The sequence below is a fragment of the Capra hircus genome, chromosome 2 (genome assembly GCF_001704415.2).
Source record: "Capra hircus breed San Clemente chromosome 2, ASM170441v1, whole genome shotgun sequence".
NCBI classification, from domain to species: Eukaryota; Metazoa; Chordata; class Mammalia; order Artiodactyla; family Bovidae; genus Capra; species Capra hircus.
Window position 1 is genome coordinate 10260650 of NC_030809.1, and position 21310 is coordinate 10281959.

General features: G+C 53.6%; 1 protein-coding gene across 4 annotated transcripts; it reads right to left on the reverse strand.

The window, feature by feature from the left end:
• On the reverse strand, positions 856-20030 carry FGR (FGR proto-oncogene, Src family tyrosine kinase). Of its 4 annotated transcripts, none has more exons than XM_018056824.1 (13): positions 19821-20030; positions 12086-12155; positions 10855-11084; positions 10281-10383; positions 9413-9511; positions 5648-5751; positions 5058-5207; positions 4220-4375; positions 3914-4093; positions 3072-3148; positions 2684-2837; positions 1777-1908; positions 856-1668 (listed from the first exon to the last, which is right to left on the reverse strand). In XM_018056824.1, exons 3-13 carry the CDS (start codon positions 11072-11074, stop codon positions 1460-1462), a joined length of 1584 nt encoding a protein of 527 aa, XP_017912313.1. In that variant the 5' UTR covers positions 11075-11084; positions 12086-12155; positions 19821-20030; the 3' UTR covers positions 856-1459. The 4 variants fall into 4 exon arrangements, with proteins under 4 accessions (XP_017912313.1, XP_017912300.1, XP_017912315.1 ...); XM_018056811.1 differs by having other exon boundaries at positions 10855-11087; XM_018056826.1 differs by lacking the exon at positions 19821-20030 and adding an exon at positions 12777-12998.

Genomic DNA, 21310 nt, shown 5'->3' on the forward strand with positions numbered 1-21310 from the left:
CCTTCACAGAGCCAATACTTAGTCATTATTTGCCAAGCATAGCTGTAATTCCCAGCTCCCAGACTCTTTCCCCTGGCTATTCTTTTAGTAAGTTAAGGGTCAACACTTCTTGATGGGAGAAGGGGGAATCCTTATTCCCGGTTCTTGTTTCCACCCAGAGTCACATCAGCTACAGGAGTTTCTCAAAGGGGGACCCAGGGGGTAGAACAAGTCTTCACTGCACAGGTACATGTCAGAATGTTAAATACCCCACTTCCTGTCCGTTGCATGCCTGCAGGAGCCACCCCGCCCCCTCCACCCCCCCCCACGCCCCCCCCCCCCGGCCCATCACTGTGACTAACAGAACTGCCTCCAAACCTCTCCAAAAGCCCCTTGGAGGCAGAGTTGTCCTAAGTGAAATCCAAGGAGCTAGACTCTCAGGCCTCTGCCCACCCAGCCCTACCCTTGTCCCTTCTGGGGAGCTTCAGAGGATCCACTGTGGTCCTCCCCCCCGCCTCAGTGGAGGAGGCCTGAGGTTCTGCTGAGGTGCCTGTGATGAACAGTAAATCTGCTGAAATGAAGTAAAGACTTAGTGAAACCACTGCATGCAGACTGAAAGCCACATCAGTAATAAAGGGGATATTTTGATCTCCAGTTACTTGATTCTATATCCATCTCTCAGTTCATCCTGAGCTCATATGAGGATGAGATTCAGGACTTTGGGGTGTCCTAGAACACACCTTGGGTACCCTGTGATTAGCAGTCGTTAGGGCTCTCTCTAACCTCCTCCTCCTCCTCCCAGCAGCTAAAATGGGCCCATTCACCTCCCACTGACCACCGTCCCTCCCACAGGAAAAGATTTTCATGGCTCAAGGATTCATATGGTCACTCTTCTTATTTACAAAATCAGTAAACACACACATGATTCAGAGAGGTGATGAGCCCTCAGCAACCCTCTCCTTCGCCCTGGGCTTGGACCCCAGTCGTGTACTACAGCATCCAGCCAGTGGGAAAGGGATCCACCAGAGACTTTCTCTGTGTTTGTAACTTACAGACATGAGAGAATTGAGTAGGTGAATTCTGGGGATCTGGACCAGGGTGGGTTGACAGGTAGGAAAGAAGGGACAGGAGCTAAGTGAGGGAGAGGATATACAATTTTATAAATAACTAGAAAAAAAATCTCAGCATTTCTTTTTTGGGGGGACGGAGCAGAGGCAGGAAAGCTAGAGGCATGTAGGGGCTTAAGTGGGAAGAGGAGAGATAGAGCTTGGGGCCAGAGTGGGTGAGGGATGATCTCTGAGCCTCGATTTGTCCCATCTCTAAAATGAACAGGTTGCCCTAGATGAACCCAAAGCAACTTGCTTGCTCTGACATGCTAGGACTCTATAGGGTTCTAGGCCTGGGGGTTTTGGGACCAGAGCCCTAGAAATAGGAAGGGGTTGGCGGGCACCCCCAGAGAGGTGGTTGATGCCCAATCAGGCTATGTCTCATCCCCAGGCTGGTACTGGGGTTCTGTGGAGGTGAAATAATCCTCAAGGAAGGACTGCAGGTACTCGAAGGTGGGTCTTTCCTCTGGGTCCAGACGCCAGGTTTGTTCCATGACCTCGTACAGGGATGCTGGGCAGCCTGGGGGGCACGGCATGTGGTAGCCATGCTCCACTTGTTCCAACACTTCGCGGTTATTCATGCCTGGAAGGTAGGGCTCCGTCAGTCAGAGGGCCTAGCCCCTCCTGAAGAAGCAACTAGGAAGAAGCTCTTCCCATGACCACCATTCCACCTCCCCATCCCCCAGCAAACCTGGGTAGGGGACTCGGCCCTTGGTGATGAGTTCAGTGAGTAGAATCCCAAAGGACCACACATCTGACTTGATAGTGAATCTGCAAAAGAGGGCAGCCTCAGGGGCTGTCCACTTGATGGGGAACTTGGTCCCTAGAGAGATTGAGGGAGAAGAGAAAGTTAGTGAGGAAATCCCTGGGAATAGCTAGATTAAGAGAATGGCATCTTTGGGAACGGTAACCCTAAGCATAGAGGTCTCTGGGCATAACAGGAAAGACCTGGTATCTAGCCAGAACTTGCTAAGAGTGTACTATACTGCTGGGCACTTTGCAAACATTGTAATAATTCTCATCATAATTATAGCTAACACCTGTATAGCCTCTACCATGTGCCAGGCACTGTTTTAAGCAATTTACATGCAATAACTCATTTTAACCTTCAGGAAAACCCTGTGAGTTTTATTACTATTTTTTTTTTTACTGTTATTATCCTTGTTGTATAGAAGAAGAAAAGGTGGCACTAAGTAGTTAATAACTTGCCCAAATCATAACAACTTCCAAGTGGCTAAGATTCAGACCCAGGCATTCTGGCTACAGCGTTTTTGTTATTACACTCTATGGTCTTTCACTTGAGATTTATAGAGGTGCCTGGCACATAGGAGGTGCTTGATAAATATCTATTGTTTGAGTATTTTCATTGGGATTGTTCACTGAGAATCCCACTGTGAGAAAAGACAGCTCCCAGAGAGGTTAAGTGACTTGCCCAAGGCCACATGACTGGTAAGTGGAGGAGCTGGATTTGAACCCAGAGTTGCCTTTTATATTATATTGGAGTAGGAGTGTCCTGGATGGTCTGGGAGGAGGTGGGGCCCCATGGTAGCCCCTTGGTGCACTGGGGAGCTCTTGGAAGGAGGGGTGAGGCAGGGCACCTTGCTGGGGGTTGTACTCGTCATCCTCGATGAGTCGGGCCAGCCCAAAGTCAGCAATCTTGCACACCAGCCGCTCCCCGACGAGGATGTTGGCTGCCCTGAGGTCACGGTGAATATAGTTCATGCGCTCCATGTAGGCCATGCCCTCAGCAACCTGGGGGCAAAGGTACAGAGATGAGGACACCATATTTGTGTAAGTGATCATTTGAAAAATCCTATTTTTCAGACTGAGGCCCAAAGAGAGGGGCAGGGTCCTGCCTCAGGTCGCACAGATGGTCCAGGTGTTGGGGCTGCACTTCCAGGAGCAGGCTACGTGCTGGAGGACCCAGGAGTTTGTGGAAGACGATAGGAGGGGCTCCGAGAGATAAAGGCGGCTGTCTCAGCTTACCTGTGCTGCCATGTCCACCAAGTGGGGCAGCTTCAAAACATGGCCCTCCCGGTTCTTGAGGAATTCCAGCAGGCTACCTGGGGAGAAGAACTCAGAAAATCAGCAGCAAGAAGCAGAGGGTGGGATGATTTGAGAGAATAGTACCCAAACATATGTATTACCATATGCAAAAGAGATAACCAGTGCGAGTTTGATGCAGGAAGCAGGGCACCCAAAGCTGGTGCTCTGCAATCACCTGAAGGGATACAGGTGGGGAGGGAGGCGGGAGGGACCTTCAGAGTGGAGGGGACACATGTATCCCTATGGTCGATTCATACTGATGCATGGCAAAAACCATCACAGTATTGTAAAGTAATTATCCTCCAAATAAAATAAGTTAATTAAAGAAGAAAAGAAAAGCAGCAGTTAAGACCCTACTCCCAGCCTTGGGCGTGCCTTCTCTCGCTTGGCCCCACCTCCTGCTCCCAGTCCTCTCACCCTAGACCCGCTTCCCCTCAACCCCACACACACACCAACTCGGGATCCCGCCAGGTGCCTCAACCCCTCACGGATTTCGCCCAGACCGTATTCCCACCGACAACCCTATTCTGCCCAGATGTCTTGGACCGCCCCACAAGGCTCCGCCCCCGGGCACAGACCCCGCCCTGTCTAACTTGGCCCCCGCCCAAACTTCCAGTGTTTTTGTTCTCATTCCGGGACCCCTCACTCGGACCCTGCCCAGCGTTCCTCGTCCCTTCACAAATTGCCACCCCGGTTCCTCCCCTAGATGCACCCACCTTAAACTGGGACTCTCCCTGAAAACCCCGCCTTCCCAGACCCCGCCTCCTGACCCCGCCCCTCACCGTGGCACATGAACTCGGTCACGATGTAGATGGGCTCCTCGGACACCACCGCGTACAGCTGCACCAGCTTGTCGTGGCGCAGCAGCTTCATGATCTGCGCCTCTGCCAGGAAGGCCTTCGGGGACATGGTGCCCGGCTTTAGCGTCTTCACCGCCACCTTGGTGCTGCCGTTCCACGTGCCTGTCGCGTGGAAAGGCTTGTCTGGACCAGCTCCCCGCGGCCCCCAGCCCTCGCCCCGGCCTCAGGCCGATCCCCCACACCACCACCCCACCCACAGCCCCTCCCCCGCTCTCGGGACCTCCGTACCCAGCCACACATCCCCAAAGCAGCCGGTGCCCAGTCGGCGCTCCAGTGTGATGGAGCTGCGGCTGATTTCCCAGGCGTCCTTGGCCAGGCCCAGCGTCTGCGGCTTCATGGTGGTGCAGGCCGCCGTGAGCAGATGGCACAGCCCATCGTTCACCTCTGGGCAGTGGGGCATTGGGAAGTTGAAGGTCAAAGGCAGGCCAGGATGCTCCACATATTCCTCATCCCCACCCCAGCCTCCAAGACCAGTTAAAAGGCACTAGGGCACAGCTGAGGGTCACAGGCCAGGGTAGAAGGCAACCCAGCCCACTGAGTAGGTGAAATGTTGGTGCCCAGGGAAGGAGGTGGCACCGGAGGGAGAGATGATTCCTGTAAGGACTGACGGCCTTCCCATAAGAGGTGGCCTCCAGCTGGACCTCCAAGGATAAGATGGGATTCTGACAGGTGGAAATGGACTTGGGAATTCCAGACAAAGGTGTGGACAGGAAGCCTTTGCCCTTCCACACAGCTATGCTCGGCATAACCAACCAAAGCCAAAACCAGGATTGGATGCTAACCTTCTCCTCTACCCTAGAGCCCATCCTCCAAGTCAAGTCAATTCAGTCTCCTACTCAGCTCAGACATTAGGGGGGCGCTCTCCAGCCATGCAGAGCTTCACGCCTCAGTTTCCTCTGGAAACTTACAGAGAAGGATCCTGGGCCAGGCGTCCAGACACTTGGGTTTCTAGTTCCGGTCCAGGCACGATTGCTTTGGGAGCCCTTTCCCTTCCCTGGGCACCTCAAGTCTCAGCCAATTGGTTCAGGAACCTCAAACGCATGCCAGCCTGAAGGGCGGCCCTCACCAAGGTAGTGCTGCACCAGCTCCTGCACGGAGTCAAACTGGGCCCTCGTTGTGATGTAGTAGCCACCGGTGTCCAGTTTGCGGATCTTGTAATGCTTCACATGATCGCCTCTGGTCTGGTCCCAATCCCGGATGGACAGGGAGTAGGCGCCTGTGGGCAAGGGTCACCTTTGGGTCTGCTTTCCTCCTCACCAGCCCCAGTCTGGAAGCCTGGGGAAGCCCAAAAGGCTGGGGACTCTGAAGTTGGATGGCCATACCCTTTGAACCCAGTCCCCATCTTAGCTCAGTCCCTCCAACCCTGTCCCAAGCCCCACCCCACTGCTCCTGAAAGTGAAGGGAAAGTGAAAGTTGCTCAGTCGTGTCCGACTCTTTGCGACCCCATGGACTATACAGGAATTCTCCAGGCTAGAATACAGGTGTGGGTAGCCTTTCCTTTCTCCGGGGGATCTTCCCAACCCAGGGATCGAACCCAGGTCTCCCGAATTGCAGGCAGATTCTTCACGAGTTGAGCCACAAGGGAAGACCACTGCTCCTAGCCCCACCCAAATGGCTAGGATGCCCCCACTGGGTGGACGGTGGCAGAGCCCTCACCTTTGGTGGTCTCGCTCTCTCTAATGAGGAAGGCCCCGCGGGAGTTCCCTGGGGAGAGCAGCTGCCTCTCAGCATCCTTCCTCCCGATCTTTCCGAAGTACCACCTGTTGGGAAAGGCCAGCAAGAATCAGATACACCTGGCTTAACCCCCAACTCAGCCTCCAGGGAAAAGTCACCTCACTAGCCAAGATTCGATTTCCTCACCCAGGAAATGGGGATCACACACCTGCTTTGCAGCCTGACAAGGAGGATCACAGAGCAGGGACACAGAGTATGCCTGGCACACAGGAGGTGCCCAGTGAAGCTTAGCTTTCTCCTCTTCACTCTCCAGGTTTCTCTCTTATTCATTTATTTGGTGGCAAGGGATCTTCCTTTCACTGGGAGGGCTTCTCCCTAGCTGGGGCTCACAGAATCTAGAGGGCAGGCTCAAGAGTTGCGTGCATGGGTTTAGTTGCCCCCGTGGCACGTGGGATCTCAGCTCCAGGACCAGGGGTTGAACCCCAGTCCCCTGCATTGGAAAGTGGATTCTTAATCACTGGGCCACTAGGGAAATCTCCTCTCTGAGTTTCTCTTGAATTAAAATTGCTAGACTTCATCAGGGAGTCACTACAGCTCCTTCCATAGGCTCATTTACAGATGAGGAACTTGAGGTTCAGAGAGGGGAACTGACCTGCCCACAAGGCTAGCTGATGAGCTCTATCTAAAACCTTTGCCTCCCACCCTACTTCTTTACTCACCAACCCACGCAGTCACTCAGATTCCTCTCTCCACATACTCCTCAAACCCTTTCCTCATTTGGCATCCAGAACAACACCCTTTTCTGCTACTCTTCTTTCTTTTTTTTAACCCCTTTGGCCATTGAGCATGACTTGCAGGATCTTAGTTCCCTGCCCCAGGGATTGAACCCAGGCCAAGGCAGTGAAAGCGCTGAGTCCTAAGTACTGGACCACCAGGAAGTCCCCTTTTCCCTCTTTCCTCCACTCTCTAAAGCCTGGATGTTGTTCTAAGTCTCAACTTCAACTCAGACCTCAAGCATTCCTGCTGTCTCTCGGATATACTTCCTGGGACTGAGCTGGAGCCTTGAACCAATGGTGAGATTACAGCGGGAAGAGCCAGAGTGACCAGAGGTGCCACAGAAGACTCAGGTGTCATTCGATCACTAAATTGGCTTGTGATCACCTTGGGCTGAATTAAAAGGAGCACGGTTTTCAAATTAAGGGAGGTGGCAGTCTCAGTGAACTCTGGGACGTCAAGCCACACCTGGTTACCAGGCACAGTCTGGGGAACAAGGAAAGGCATTGGCGAGTAGTGTCCAGGAGGGCAGGCAGGGTGGGGAAAGGAGAAGCTGTGTAGACAGCTCACATCCTCAAGTTTTTTCAATGCTCTGCCCCCTCCTCACACCTTGACATTAGCTACTTCCTTAATCATTGACATAACAATAACAGCACCTATTCTGTGTCAGGCTCTGCTGTCTTACATGTGCGTATTCATTTCATTCTTATAACAATATTGTGAAATAAGTACTGTTATTAACCCCCATTAGACAGATGAGGAAATTGAAATACCTAGTGGTTAAGCAACTTACCCAGCTACACGGCTGTTAAGCTGTGCTGCCAGAATAGGAACCCAAGCTGTCTGCTCTCGGGCCTGCACTCTTAACCACGACAGCGCTCTTAACCACGACGCTGCACGGAGCGCCTCTCAGAGCTTCACAGCACTGCCTCTGAGATGTGGACCCCCAGATCTCTCACCTGCCTCATCACCTCCTCTCCTCCAAGAAGCCTCCTATCACCCTCTCCAGATGAAGGCCTCCTGCCATTTGAGCTCTGGAGCCTGTCCACTGGCCTCTGCTCAGGGACACCTCTCCCCCACCGACCAGCCTGCATCTGCCTCCTCTCCATCCCACCAGCCCCTACATGGGGCCACACTTCTTCTTTCCCCAAAGGAAACCATTCTAAGTTCTATCTCACCACCAACGTTCTGCTGTATCTCTCACCTTCCTTCACTTGAAAAAGCCCTTCACACTTGGGTCTCTGCTTCCTCACCTCCCACTCCCTCCCAGGCTCTGCTGTCTGGCCTCCACCCTCACTTCACGTGGAGGGATGTCTCAGCAAGGTCAACCCTGTTGCCAAATCCAGTGGCGGCTTCTGACATTCCCTCTCTTGTTTCCTGAAACCTCCCTCTGCCTTCTCGGTTGTTCTGACTTGGCCTGGCCTGGTCTGCCAACAGCTCCTGCTCCCTCACGCCCGGCTTTTTCCAGAGTTGGATCCTAGGACCGGTCTCTTTCATTTTCTTCCTTTACACCTCTGTGCAGCTCTGATGATTCTTTCTACTCTGAAGAGTCCTGAATTTCCACCCCAGCCCAGGCGTGACCTCTGCAAGAGCCACAGCCAACAAACTAAGGAATCTCAGTACTAGTTAGAAAAGGATGCCCCTTCATCTGGGCTAATGCAGGCGCAAGGCTTAGCATGGGCTGGGCAGCTCTCATGCAAAGCACACCTAATCTAACTGCTGACTTAATTGTGGGTGTTCCTCTCCATGAATTCAACCTCACAAGCCCCTTCTCATGTATCTGTACCTGTTCCTGGGTTCCCCACTTTAGCAAACAGCACCTACTTGGCTCTACAAGAAGCCTGTGGGTCACTTTGGATCCTTCTCACTTCCCACAGCCCAGCAGCAAATCAGTCACCAAGTCCTGGTGACTCCCATTCTGCAGTCTCTCCAATCTCTACTTTTCCTATATATGGATGTATATGTGAAGCTAGATTAAAAACTATTTGTGAGCCTCAGTTTCCTCATCCTTAAAATGGGATAATAATAGTATCCATAGAGAATTAAATGAATCAAGGTATGTAAAGTACCTGTCACAGTATCTCAATTTCATCAGGGTATTAAAAAATGACATTTCTCTGATTACTTAACAGAATTAATTCTAAGTAATGTCTCCTTCTATGTGTTTAGCACTTCACAGTGTTTTAAAAACTCATACACAGTTGTTATCGCTGAGAGAATATATGTCTATATATGGCTTCCTTAGTGGTTCAGTTGGGAAAGAATCTGCCTGCAATGCAGGAGACCCGAGTTCAGTCCCTGGGTTGAAGGAAATGGCAATCCACTCCAGTACTCTTGCCTGGAGAATTCCATGGACAGAGGAGCTGGGCAGGCTACAGTCCACGGGATTGCCCGAGTTGGACACGACTATGTGACTAACTTTCACTTTCATAAATATATAACACTTAGCAAATGTAGCCAGACTAGCTGGGTTCAAATACCAGCTCCACGTACTTACTAGCCATGTGAACTTGGGCAGGATATTTAATTTCTCTCTGCCTCAGTTTCCTCATTTGTAAACCAGTATAGCATTAGTTGGGCTTCTCTGGTGGCTCAGAGGCTAAAGCGTCTGCCTGCAATGCGGGAGACCTGGGTTCAATCCCTGGGTCAGAAAGATCCTCTGGAGAAGGAAATGGCAACCCACTCCAGTATTCTTGCCTGGAGAATCCCATGGATGGAGAAGCCTGGTGGGCTACAAAGAGTCAACTTTGTTAGTACACAGAAAGCACTCTGAATAGTGCTCAGAATATGGTGCGTGCTGGATAATATTACCTACTATTAGTATCATCTCTCTTATCTTCTCGTATCCTCACGATGACCTTACTGGATTATAGATAAGGAGACCGGCTCAAAGTGTAGCTGCGACTTGCTCAAGAGCGGCTTGAATCTGGACTCCAGAGCCCTGCCCTTAAGGCGTCCCCCTACTTTACTCACTCTTCAGCCTGGATGGAGTCCACAGGGGCCACGTAGTTGCTGGGAATGTAGCCAGTGTGTCCGGAGCTGAGGGACCGAGCCTCCCACCAGTCACCCTCGCTGGAGACACAGAACAGAGGGTTTCGTTGGCAACCTAGCCCCTGGGGCACCATGGGGCCAGGCAGGGTCACATTCAAAGATCAGGCAAACACTGGCCCTGCCAACCCCTCACCCGGCACATACCACCCCCAGGGCTTTTGCCTGTTTTGCCCCCAGCCACTGCAGCTGCCCTGGGAGCTTTTCCCCGCAGAAGGAGTGTGTGTGGGGACATCTGGGCCTCCTGGCGTTCTTTTCTGGCACCTCAGCTGGGCTGGGGTTTGGGCAGGCAGTGAACAGCTAACTAGGTCACTTCCCCATTAAAAACCCCTCCAATGGCTACATTTCCTTCTTGATAAAATCCAGACTCCTCAAGATGGCTTAAAAAGCCCTGCGGACACTGTTCCCACCCAGTCCTCCAGGATCTGTTCCGCACTTCAGACTTTATGACCCTCCTAATCTGAACCACTTGGTGGTTTCCAGAAGTCATCATTTAGTTTCATTCTAACTCTCTTCCTTTTTTGTCACCTCTTCTTTCAATGTCTCTTCGTTTTTCTGGTCTCAGCTTAGACATCATCTCCTCCAGAAAGCCTACCCTGATCACTACTACCCTAGAGGCCGTGATTGGTGTTCTTTCCGTGCGCATAGTTCCTCAGGCTTCCCCTACATAGTAGCAGTTACCCAGAGATTGTTATTGTCCTGTCTCTTTCTCCAGTTAGACTGGCATTTCCCGAGGACAAGGACCAGTAAGATTCTTCTCTGGGTCCTGAGCCGGGGGGGACTGATCACTTACGTGTTGTTCAGGATGTGGAACTTCTCGCCCTTGGTGAAGGTGAGGTCATCCTCCGTTCGGGCCTCATAGTCATAAAGGGCGATGAACATGGTCACCCCAATCCCTGCAGAGTCAGGGTTACTCATCAGAGGGCTCCCGGAGGCTGCACCCCCAGAGTCCTGTTCCTCAGACAGGCTCTCTGCCTTTCCACTGAGGCAGTGCCCTGGAGCTCAAAGGTCTTTGGAATCCAGTGGATTTCTGATTTGGACCCTATGGATTGAGGACAGACACCATCGAGCTCATCCCTCCTCCTCTGGGGGCTCCCTGTGAGTCCCTTCTGCTCTCCCTCACCATGCAGACATCCCACTGGTAACTGTCTTCAGAGTCCTTTTATCAGACGGGGAACAGAGCTCTGTCTGCCCCTTAGATGGGAGTTTCTGAGGGTAGGGCTGGACGGGCTCCCTCAGACTGCGCTAAAAGCAGGGCTGTGTCTCCCAAGTCATCCTGGAGGTTCTGAAGGACAAGGCCAAGTCTCTTCTCCCCTGAGGTCCTGTGAGGGTCCAGTCAGTGCTTGCCTCCAGCCCCCTGGCCTCACCTGAGATGCCCCGGATGGTGCCCGCATCGAGGAAGGCGGGGCTGGCGGGCTGAGGGGAGAAGCTGTTGTAGTTGGGGATGTGGGAAAAGGAAGATGCAGGCCGGCTCTGAGTAGGGTCGGGGCCGTAGCGGTCTGCAGCCCCATAGTTCTTGAAGTCCCCTTCCAGACCATCATCCTCTTTGGCCCCCGGCTCCAACTTCTTGCAGAACACACAGCCCATGCCAGGTGCCCTGCTACAGAACGGGGGCATGGTTCACTCAGGGGTCCAAGTGAGACATGCCACCCTAGGCATACCTGCACGCACACTGACATATAGTGTGCAGAGACGTGCAGCTGCCTCACTCAGGCCTGGCGGGGGGAGGTCTCCCTAAGTGAGGGATAAAGGGGGGCAGGGTCTCCATTCTGTCCTCCCCCACAGCTGCTTTAGTGTTTCTGGAGAGTGTATATCTCCTCCACAGGACTGGTTTTCTGTTTCAAGATGTTTCTGTGTTTATGTACATGTTTTTGCCTCCTATTGCTTCAGTGTGTTGGGTTTCTATGATCCCCCTCAGAGTGCTTGCATGTGTGTATGTGTGTGATGACCCCCCCTCAGAGTGCTTGCGTGTGTGTGTGTGTGTCTTTCATGTGTCTCTTAGTATTTGTGACTTTGCTCGTGGGTGCGTGTCTTTGTGTGTATCTAGGCAGCTCTTTGTGAATGTCTATGTCTGTGTGTATGTGAGTGTGTTCTTGTATGAAACGTCTCTGTGTGCTCATGTCTGTTGGAATGTGTCCATATGCATGCGTTTCTGTGTCAGCATGTATGTGTGTGTCTCTGTGTTTGCAGGTGTGTGTGAGTGAGTGCATCTGTGTGTCATGACCATGCATGTAGCCCTGTGTGGGAGTATTTGTGCCTGCCTGCGTGTGTGTATCTGTGTGTGCAGGTCTGCGTCAGTCCGTGTGGGTATGTGCACGTCTGTGCATGTGCGCATGTCTGTGTGCCGATGCGTGTTTGTGTGTGAGTGTGTGTGAGGCCTGTGTGCCTGCACCTGGAGAGTCCCTGCAGAGGGGGATCAAGGCCATTTCCTGTCGTGGGTCCAGCCTCTGGCCTTTCAAGCTGCCTCACTCTCGCTCCCCCATCTGTTACCTAGCAACAGGGCCCTTGTAAGAGGAAGGGGCTGTGAGGAATTGTGGGGCCCAGAAAGGCCACCGCCACCCCGTTTCCTGACCCGGGGAGCCCTCAGCCCCCACTCACCCCTCAGGCCCCTACTCCTGCGTCAGTAGGGCTGCGGCATGGTCCTCGGGAGGGGCCGGAGACCTGAGGGCTGGACAGAGGACACAGAAGATGAAGTCCCTGCCAGGCTTCTGGCGGCCAGATGCCCACACGCATCCTCTCCAGGGAAGCCAGGGGCCTGGGCTCTGCCCCGACAGGACTCCTCCTTCCTTTTCCTCCTGGCCTCCATGGCTCACTTAATCATCCACCCTCACACAAGACCCACCACCCACACCAGCCCTCTCACACTCATCTCCACCTGACACATCAGCACACGAGCAGCACACAGCGGCACAGTCACCCGCAACACTCACAGCACACCCCTGCCAAGCGGGCTCAGCAGCGCCAGCACACAGCGACACAACCAACTCACACGAGCCCAAGCTCGCGGCACGGCAGCGTGCGCACACGCACGTGCACACAGGTTGCCCACTCAGGCTCACAGACTCATACACTCATGTAAGCACATCTCTGGGTTAGACCCAGGTCTCTAACAGGATTTCTATCAGCCCTGTTCAGTTCCCTCTAGGCCTCTGGTCACTATCTCCTAAAACCAAGCCCTCCCTCTGAGCTCTGCCTTGGCACCCCTCCCTGGTCTGGGTAAACCCCAGCAGTCCCAGGACTACATTGAATAGTCGAGGGAAGATGGACACCTACCTCCAGAGCCACCTACCTCCAGAGCTTGTTCCACACCACGGAAAGGCCCAGGTCAGAAGTCAGGACCTCCCTTGGGAAGCCCCCAAGGGAGCCAAGGCTTTCCCGGTAGCTGCGTCTTCTGAGTGACAAGGCAGGCAGGTCATTGAGCAAGGGCTCTCCACACCCTGCCAGAAACTCTGCCATTGCAACACTCAGAGAGGAACTGCCGGGGAAAGGGCTCGACTTCCTCAGATGTGAGCTCTGCTGCTGCTGCTGCTAAGTCACTTCAGTTGTGTCTGACTCGGCAGCCCACCAGGCTGGGATTCTCCAGGCAAGAACACTGGAGTGGGTTGCCATTTCCTTCTCCAATGCATGAAAGTGAAAAGTGAAAAGTGAAAGTGAAGTCGCTCAGTCGTGTCCGACTCTTAGCAACACCATGGACTGCAGCCTACCAGGCTCCTCCGTCCATGGGATTTTCCAGGCAAGGGTACTGGAGTGGGGTGCCATTGCCTTCTCCGGATGTGAGCTCTAGGGTGGGGCCAACCCGGTGTGCCTTCATTTCTCCCAGAGGACCCTCAGGACAGGTGTCCCGCCTCGCCTTTCTCGACTCCTGAGTCTGGTTCCCTTCTCCTCTCTATGGGTCCTGCCCACCTGTCCAGCCTGCACCACTCACCTCTTCCAGGAAACCTTCCTGGATCACTGGATCTAGCTGCTTGGCTGATGGCTCTGTCACACCAGTGCCTTGTGATCCCCGCTTTAGACCCGCCAGCCTGTCTCATGCTCCGCTGCAACCATTCTCCCGTGTATGTGTAGGGGGTGACACCCATGTGGTGAATTATGAGGCACGCTGTGGTTTGAGCTCCAAAATAGCCCCTGTTCACCAAGCCATTGCCGAGATCTTCACCTCAGGACCTTAGGACCCCTCCCCTGGGGTGAAGCCACTGTCTGAAGGGCTACAAGGGCTACAGGGCTGGTTAGGCTCAGGGAGAGAACAGACGCAGAGGTGGAGGAGGGGCATCTTGAGCCAAGGGAGGGGATTTCAGGCACCCAGGGGACAGATGGGGGTAAGAGGAAAACACAACCTACAGGGTGAGAATGGAGGTCTTCTCACAGGAAGACACACACACATCTCAGATGGCACACAGCCCTCCCAGCACACTGACACCCCGTCCCCTCAGCTACACAACAGTGCCTCACATGGACTCTCTCTGAGCTCCTCTGTACAGATTCACAGACATAGACATCTATGAATAGACACTCACCTTCAGCCCTCACCCATCTACACACACACACACACACACACACACACACACACACACAGCCTCTCCCATTATAGCCTTCCTCTGTGTCAGCCACTGCATTAAACACTTTATACATATTACCTCATTTTATCCTCTCGACAACTGGACAAGGTTAAGGATTATGATTAATGCTAAGGCACCCAAGGCACAGAGTGGTTTAGAAACTTGCCCAAGGCCACACAGATGAGGTATCTTGGCGCTTGGTTCCAGAATCTGAACCACTTCTCTCCATTGCCTGGTCACAGACACAGAGGCTTCCAGCCATTCCTTCAAGCACACACTGGTATACTGAGCCTCCACCAGGAAACCCAGAGATATATGTAGTCCTCCCCTCCCCCAGTCACAGATCCACACAGAGCTCCTCTCGATAAGTTTCAAACTTATACGATCTCTTGAGTTCCCACTTAGACATGATGCTGCCACTTCCAACAATACGCAGGTACCTGTTACCCCCATCTTTAAAAGTCAGCCTAAGGGGATCCCCTAATTCTGCAAGCCTGGAATGGGGAGGGGGTTCAGAGACCCTCCAAGAAGGAGGTAGAGGGAGAGCCCTGGCAAGGTTGATGGTGTGGGCGGTGGGGGGTGGGGGCAGGGGTGAGGGTGTGCTGGTACACTGACTCTTAAAAGAAACGGGGGAATAAAAAGGCCCAGATTTGTAGCATTTGCTGATTTCCATGGTGTAAATATTCCCACCATGGCCAATTTCAAGTTACTGAAGTGACTTGCTGAACGCTGGGCTGGAAAAAGATTTGCAGAATCAGCTCCCCAGGGCCGGCACTAGGTAGCTGGCTCCAGCATACCGCTGCCGGAAAGAAACAGAGACAAACAGAGACTGAAATGAGAGGCAGCGAGACAGAGACAGACAGAGACTGAGAAAGAGGGGGGTCGAGACAGAGAGAACTAAAGAGGCAAAGAGACAAAAGAGAAAGGGAACACGGAGGGGCCTCTCTGCTCAGCATCTGCATGGAAACAGCCCCCAGGAATCTTTGTCTTTGGCTAGCTCTCAACTCGGCTACAAGCCACCAATGCCTAGGAGCATAATTTGACTTCCAGAAGTCTGGGGAAGTGGGTGGGAAGGCAAATAACTATTAGTTTTAAAACGTTAAAGTATTAAACACCTACTCTGTGCCTGGGGCTTCCCTGGTGGCTCAGACAGTAAAGACCTGCAATTCGAGAGACCTGGGTTCCATCCCTGGGTTGGGAAGATTCCCCTGGAGAAGGGAATGGCCACCCACTACAGTATTCTGGCCTGGACAACTCCATGGACAGAGGAGCCTGGCAGGATACAGTCCATGGGACTGTAAAGAGCCGGACACGACTGAGCAACTTTCACTTCTCTTCACTTCACGTCACTCTGTGCCTGGCACAGTGCCAAGCAAGTCCCATGATTGATCTCATTTAGTGACCCTATGAGGTAGGTTTTATTATTACCCCTATTTTACAGATAAGGAAACCAAGTCACAAAAGTGTTAAATAACTTCCCAAAGATTATCTACACAGTGAATAAGGGGAAGCTAAAACACAACCCCAAGCAATTTGGCTCCAAAGTCCATCTTAAGCACTGCTTATTTTGAAGTCCTCGTGAAAGCAATACAGTTATGTACCTTCACGAGCCCCCACAGAGTGCCAAGCCCTGTGCTACACACCCTGAATCCTCCTTACAGCCCAGTGAGGGGGAAGTGACCTGCCCAGGGTCTCTCAGCAACCACCGATTTTCAATAGCCCTTAGAATCTGAATCCAAGTCTCTCTTTTCTCAGGGCTGATATAGGTTGCCTGCTTACAAAGGGAGTGGCTCAGAGACCCGCCACAAGTGTTCTGGTCACTGCAGGGACTTGAGTCTGTTAATAAACAGGCCTCTTGGGCATCTGGTTGACAGGAGTTGGCTTCCAAAGTCTGATCTGGGTCAAGATCAGGTTGTGGATGTCAGAACTGAGGTCCAATCCTGGACCATGGTGTTCCCACCTTCAGCATCTCTCCCTCTGTGTGGCCCTCCCCAGTTTTGGGGCCTTGATTCAATGACATCAGCCTTCTGAGCATCTGTTTTTGCATCTGTATCTTCCGTGCAGTTGTTAGGAAGGCTCTTGGCCACTGTGGTTAAGGAAGGCTGAGAATCACAAGCAGCAAAGCTAGAAGGGCCCCCAGGGATGATTTATCAGTCTACCTCTCTCTTTCGTGGAGAGGGGAAGTGAGTTGCTGGAGGTCAAACAGCCAGACCTGGGATTCAAAGCCAGGACTATTAATTCAAGTACAGAGTTCTGTTCCCAGCTGTGTTCTCCAAAGCCTGAGCAGGGGGGTCATGTTCTCCCTGATTGGTGAATGTCATATTTCCTACCCAGTCCCCGGACAACTGCTCATACCACCCCTGTCATATATATGGCAGCTGGCCATAAAGCGGAGAAACTGCCCGCCTCCCACCCCTCCTCCTGGACACAGGAGCCCCAGATGCACCCACCCTTTCTTCGGTCTATACTTGCCAACACCACATCAGGGCTTTGATGTGGACACAGGATGTCCTGTTCCCCCCTGATTTCTGCCAAGTATCTGTGGGATCTGGAGACTGATTTCGGCTCAAATTCTACCTGACTTGAGACATTGGGCAGGTCGCTTCACTTCTCGCTGAGCTGCTGTTTCTTCTCCTAGAAAATAGGAATCTCAATCCCTGCCTCCTGGGGTTGCTCCTGAGCCTCAGTTGTGGTCAAGCCCCTGAGAGCACCCGGGGCACTGTAGTTGCTATGTGAACTTTCACTTCTGGCCCCTTCCCTTGAGGAAGCCCCCTCCAAGGCCGAGAGAGGAGAAGTGACGAGGCAGAGAAGAAAGAGAAGTGCTCAGGGTGAGGTGGGAGGGCTGAGCCAGCCCAGCCGCCTGGGGGATTTCACCAAAAGGGAACTGGGACTGAACAGGGGCAGGAAACCACCATCCAGCAAGAGTTCCGGCTTCTCCTCAGGGCTTCAGGCTGGCCTGGTGGGCAGGCCCGAGTCTCAGGCTCGCCACACCCCATCCCTCACCAAGGCCTGACCCTCTGATGAAGGCTTCCATTCCTCACTGAGACCTTCCACCCCTCCCTGGCTCCAGTGCCCTTCCTGAGCCTCCATCTCCCTCACTGAGGCCTTCATCTCTCATAGAACCTCCAACCATCTCACATCACTCAGGCCTATCACCCCCACCCCTAACACCCAGGGGCTAAGAAGACATAGCCAGCTCTGATTCTATCACTTTGGTAAAGCCAGTGTGTGGGGGTGAGGGAGGGCCACACTAGCTTTCCCCTCCACAGGGTCCTCACCGTGTCAGCTGAATTTTCTCTACTTCTTGTGGGTATAAGTGTTTTCTCATCAGTTGCTGAAAACCTACCCGCTAGCCTCTAAAACAGAGATCTTGAGAGACTTGAGATTCTTGGGGGATGGAAAGCCATGAGCTGGTCCAGGGGGAACTGAAGGAGTAGGAGTCTGAATTTCACAACACGCCCAGACAGGAAGTCCCCTTCCCCAGGTCCAGTCAGAAGCCAGCCTGGTTGACTCTGTGCAGGAAGGGCTCTGGGTCCTCTTTCCCCAGCCCCGGGGTCCCCCTACCCATCCTCCCAAGGTCTGGCCACTTCCTTTGCCACATCAGCCCCAGGTGGCTGCAGAGAACACCCAAACACCCACACACATGCTCACATGCTCAAGCTCATTCACTCAAAGCCCAAACCATACTCACAAACACTCTCCACCCTCACTTACAGCTTCACACCCACTGGAAAGCAAGAACCAGCCACACAGCCCAGGAAACCCATATGTTCTTTCACCACTGACCGCCCCCCCCCCCACCAACCCAGCTTCCCTCTCCTCTCCAGAGGGCAACGGAATTTGGTAGGGATGAGGAGGGAATGTAGGCTTCAGTTCTGTCTACATCCTTCACCACATCAGGGACAGGATGCCCGGCTTCTGGGTCCCTACTGCTGACCTGTCAGTTATTCACTCCTGAACCTCCATCTTCCCATCTGAGAAGTGGGAACAGAGCCTCGCTCTCCCACCACCACACTCACAGATGGAAGGATATCAAAAGACTCAGGGATCACTGGTTTCAATAAAATGAAGTTTCAGGACTTCCCTGGCAGTCCGGAGGTTAAGGCTCCACGCTTCCAGTGCAGGAGGCATGGGTTCGATCCTTGGTTGGGGAACTAAGATCCCATGTGCCATGCAGCATGACCAAACATTTTTTTTTTTTAATAAAACAATTTTAAAAAAGAAAATAAAGTTTCAATAAAATGCATATTCTTGAACGTTGCATTATCTGGAATTGAGAAGAGCAAAACTTGCTGACAAACCAGTGTTTATATCATAAACACACACACACAAAAATCACCAAAAAAATAAAAATAAATAAGGGGAAGAGTCAAGGACAGTCTCAAACTGGCTGACTTTCCCAGTATGGGGCCTCAACAGACCCACAAATATTTATTTTATAAGAAGTCACCTGTGTTTTGGTCCCTGGAGGCCCTGTCAGGCTTTCTGGTCCAGCTCAATGCTTATGAGAAACTGAAGAGGCTACCCCCAGGACACCGGTTGGGGTGGGGGGTGGGGGTGGGGGAAACAGCTTAGTCTACCCGAATCCCACGACTGGGGATAAGCTGGGGGATGGAAGCTGGGTAGGGGCAGGGATAATTTCCTACACAATGCAAATAAGGAAATTAAGGCCCAGAGAGGCCGCATAATTTGCCTAAAGTCACACAGCAATCCAGCTTCCAGTCTGGCTAAAACCCTGAGACTGCAGATCCCCCACCGCCCCTATCCCTGAACACTTGCACATCCTCGCCTTACTCCTCGGCCCCGCAGCTCGCCCCGAACTAAGGACTCAAAATGGGGGTGGGGGAGGAGACCACAGAGGGCAGCGCAGGCGTTGAGCCCCGAGGCAGCCCAGCGCTGGGCTAGGTCCCTCCGCCCTCTTGTTACCATGGAGACAGCCCCTCCCGGCAATCGCGGTCAAAGGCAGGATTTCCGTCGGGGCGGCCAGCAATTCCCGGATCCCGAGAGGAACGTGGACCGAGACCGCTGCGGGAGGGGAGGGGGCACCCAGAGAGGCCCATCCCTGCCGAGGGCGGGGACTTCCCCAGGAAACCAGGACCCACGCCTCCTGCGCGTTGCAGGAGTCCCCTCGCCAGCCCGGACCCGCCCACCTGTGCGGGGCTGGAGCGTCTAGGGGGGTGCTTGTGACAGCCTCCCCTCCCCTCCCGGCCGCTGGCCTCACCCCACGTCCGACTTCTGCCGATTCCGGATAGAGGGGCTTCCTGGACCCTCGGGATTGCGACCCACATTCCGCGTCCTCCAGAAACGGTTTTCCTTGACTCCTTTTTGGCAGACCCCTCCCCGCCCACCTAAAAGTCTTTCCTCTCTTCCAGATCCCTCAGCTTCTCCCCAGAGTCTCACTTTCAAGGTCTCTTTTAGTTTCTCAACCCAGACCCTTTTGAGGACCCCTCAGTCTTCCTCTTCCGACTCAGCCCCTTCCCAGCTTCGTCTTTGCAGGTTCCCACCAGATCTTTTTGGGGGGTGTCCTTTTAGTCTACTTTCCCGGCCTTCCCTCAGCCCTCTCCCCAGACTGTATCAGTTTTTCACTTTCCAGAGTTCCTCCGTTTTCCTTCTTATGTCCTTTGCGGGGTGAGGACCCTTTGGCCTTCAACGCCCTCAGCCCCCCTCCCCAGGTTTAGGGCTTCCTCTCCGCACCCCACGTCCCCCTTTCTTCCCAGCCACGAAGGGACTGGGGGCGGGGCACCGCCGGCCCTTCCAGCTCCCCCGACGGCTCCTACCTGGTCCCAGGCGAGACCGCTTCTGCCTGACCCCGGGGCTAGCCGGCCGGGGCTCCCAGCAGCCACGAGTGCCGATAGGGGTGGGGGCGAGCAAACGGGGGTGCTGCCCGCCTCTGACCGCGGGCCCCTCTGGTCAGGGAGGAGGAAGCCGCCTCGGACTTCTCTTATTGCAGCCGCGGCGGCGCGCGGTGGCGGTGGCGACGGGGAGAATTTGCAGTCACGCCCCAGCCCCAAGCCAGCTGCCCGGCGGCAGCGGGGAGGGGCCCTCACATCCCAGGCCCTCCCGCCCCCGCTTCCCACCTCCCCCGAGTTACCGCTGCTCGGTTTTCCCAGGCCTCCCCCCGCAACCCCGACCCCACCCCGGCTCCTCTCCCCAGGTCTGAACCCTTAGCACAGACTTCCCCGAGACTCCCTTCAAAGGGGCAGATTCCTCACACCCAGAAGCACCTGCTCATTTAGAATTATTGCGTTTGAGGTTAAGAGGGGGCATTTCTCCACCACTGCTCTGCTCTCTGGCCTTTGCAACTGAGAAAACTCGAGGACCACACCGGGACAGGCCTTAACCCGAGTTCTCGCAGCCAGTGGACCCAAGGCTGCTGTTATCAGAGCCACTTGGTCTCCAGTCACCATGCTCTGCCATCCTTGGAGACTGGGCACTGGAAAGGTTCTGGGACAGCGAGGAGCAGCAGAAGACCCTTCTCTGCTTTTCAGAGGAATCAGTCATTCCGCTACACTGAGCAAGCAGGAAGGTGTCAGCCTCCCCCACCCCACCCCCAACTTTTAGAAAAACTAAGTATAGCAATTTCTATCACAACAGTTCTAGCCTTTCCAACTAGTAGGGTTCGATGCCCCTCCCCTCAACCTGGGGTTCAGTTTCCACCACTGTTACTTCTTCAGCCTACAGCCAGGACCACCAGAATCTCTCTTGTCAGGGGAGGATGAGATGTGTGTGGGAGGGCTGTTTGGTGGAGAAGTATGTGTGTTGGGATATGGTGGGGAGGTCGGGAGGGGGCGTAAGCACAGATGTGTGAGTGTGTGGTTGTAGGCAATGAACACGATGACTGCAATTTTGGAATCAACAACAGGGACGCATTATGTAGGCATACGTGTTTCTGTGTGTGAGCAGGGATGCCTGTGAATTGTCTCAATATGATTGCGGGGCAGCAGAGAACAGTCGGGTACAGGTAAGAATGCCTTTCATATTGGAGGAAGAGTGGGGAGGAAGGCACAGGGGAGGAGCTGGAGGTGCAGGGACTTGGGGAGGGTGGCTTCACCTTGGCTGGACCCTATCACCTCCCACCATCAAGTACTTCCTGCCTGACCATTGTTCCACCTGTTCAATTAACAAACAGATATTTATCATTGCCGGTCAGGTGTCAGGCTTAGGGACCATAGACGTGAAGGACACTGGTCCCTGCCCCTGGGGACCCCCACCCCAATCTATCAGGCTCTGTCATCCTTCAAGGGCTGGCTTCTGATTTCCCACAGAG

Coding starts and splice junctions, on each gene's coding strand:
- FGR (XM_018056824.1), bottom strand. CDS start 11,074: ATGGGCTGTGTGTTCTGCAAGAAGTTGGAGCCGGGGGCCAAAGAGGAT. Junction 4,376..5,057: donor GCTGGTGCAGCACTACCTTG/GTGAGGGCCGCC, acceptor CCCACTGCCCAG/AGGTGAACGATGGGCTGTGC. Junction 3,149..3,913: donor GACCGAGTTCATGTGCCACG/GTGAGGGGCGGG, acceptor TCTTCTCCCCAG/GTAGCCTGCTGGAATTCCTC.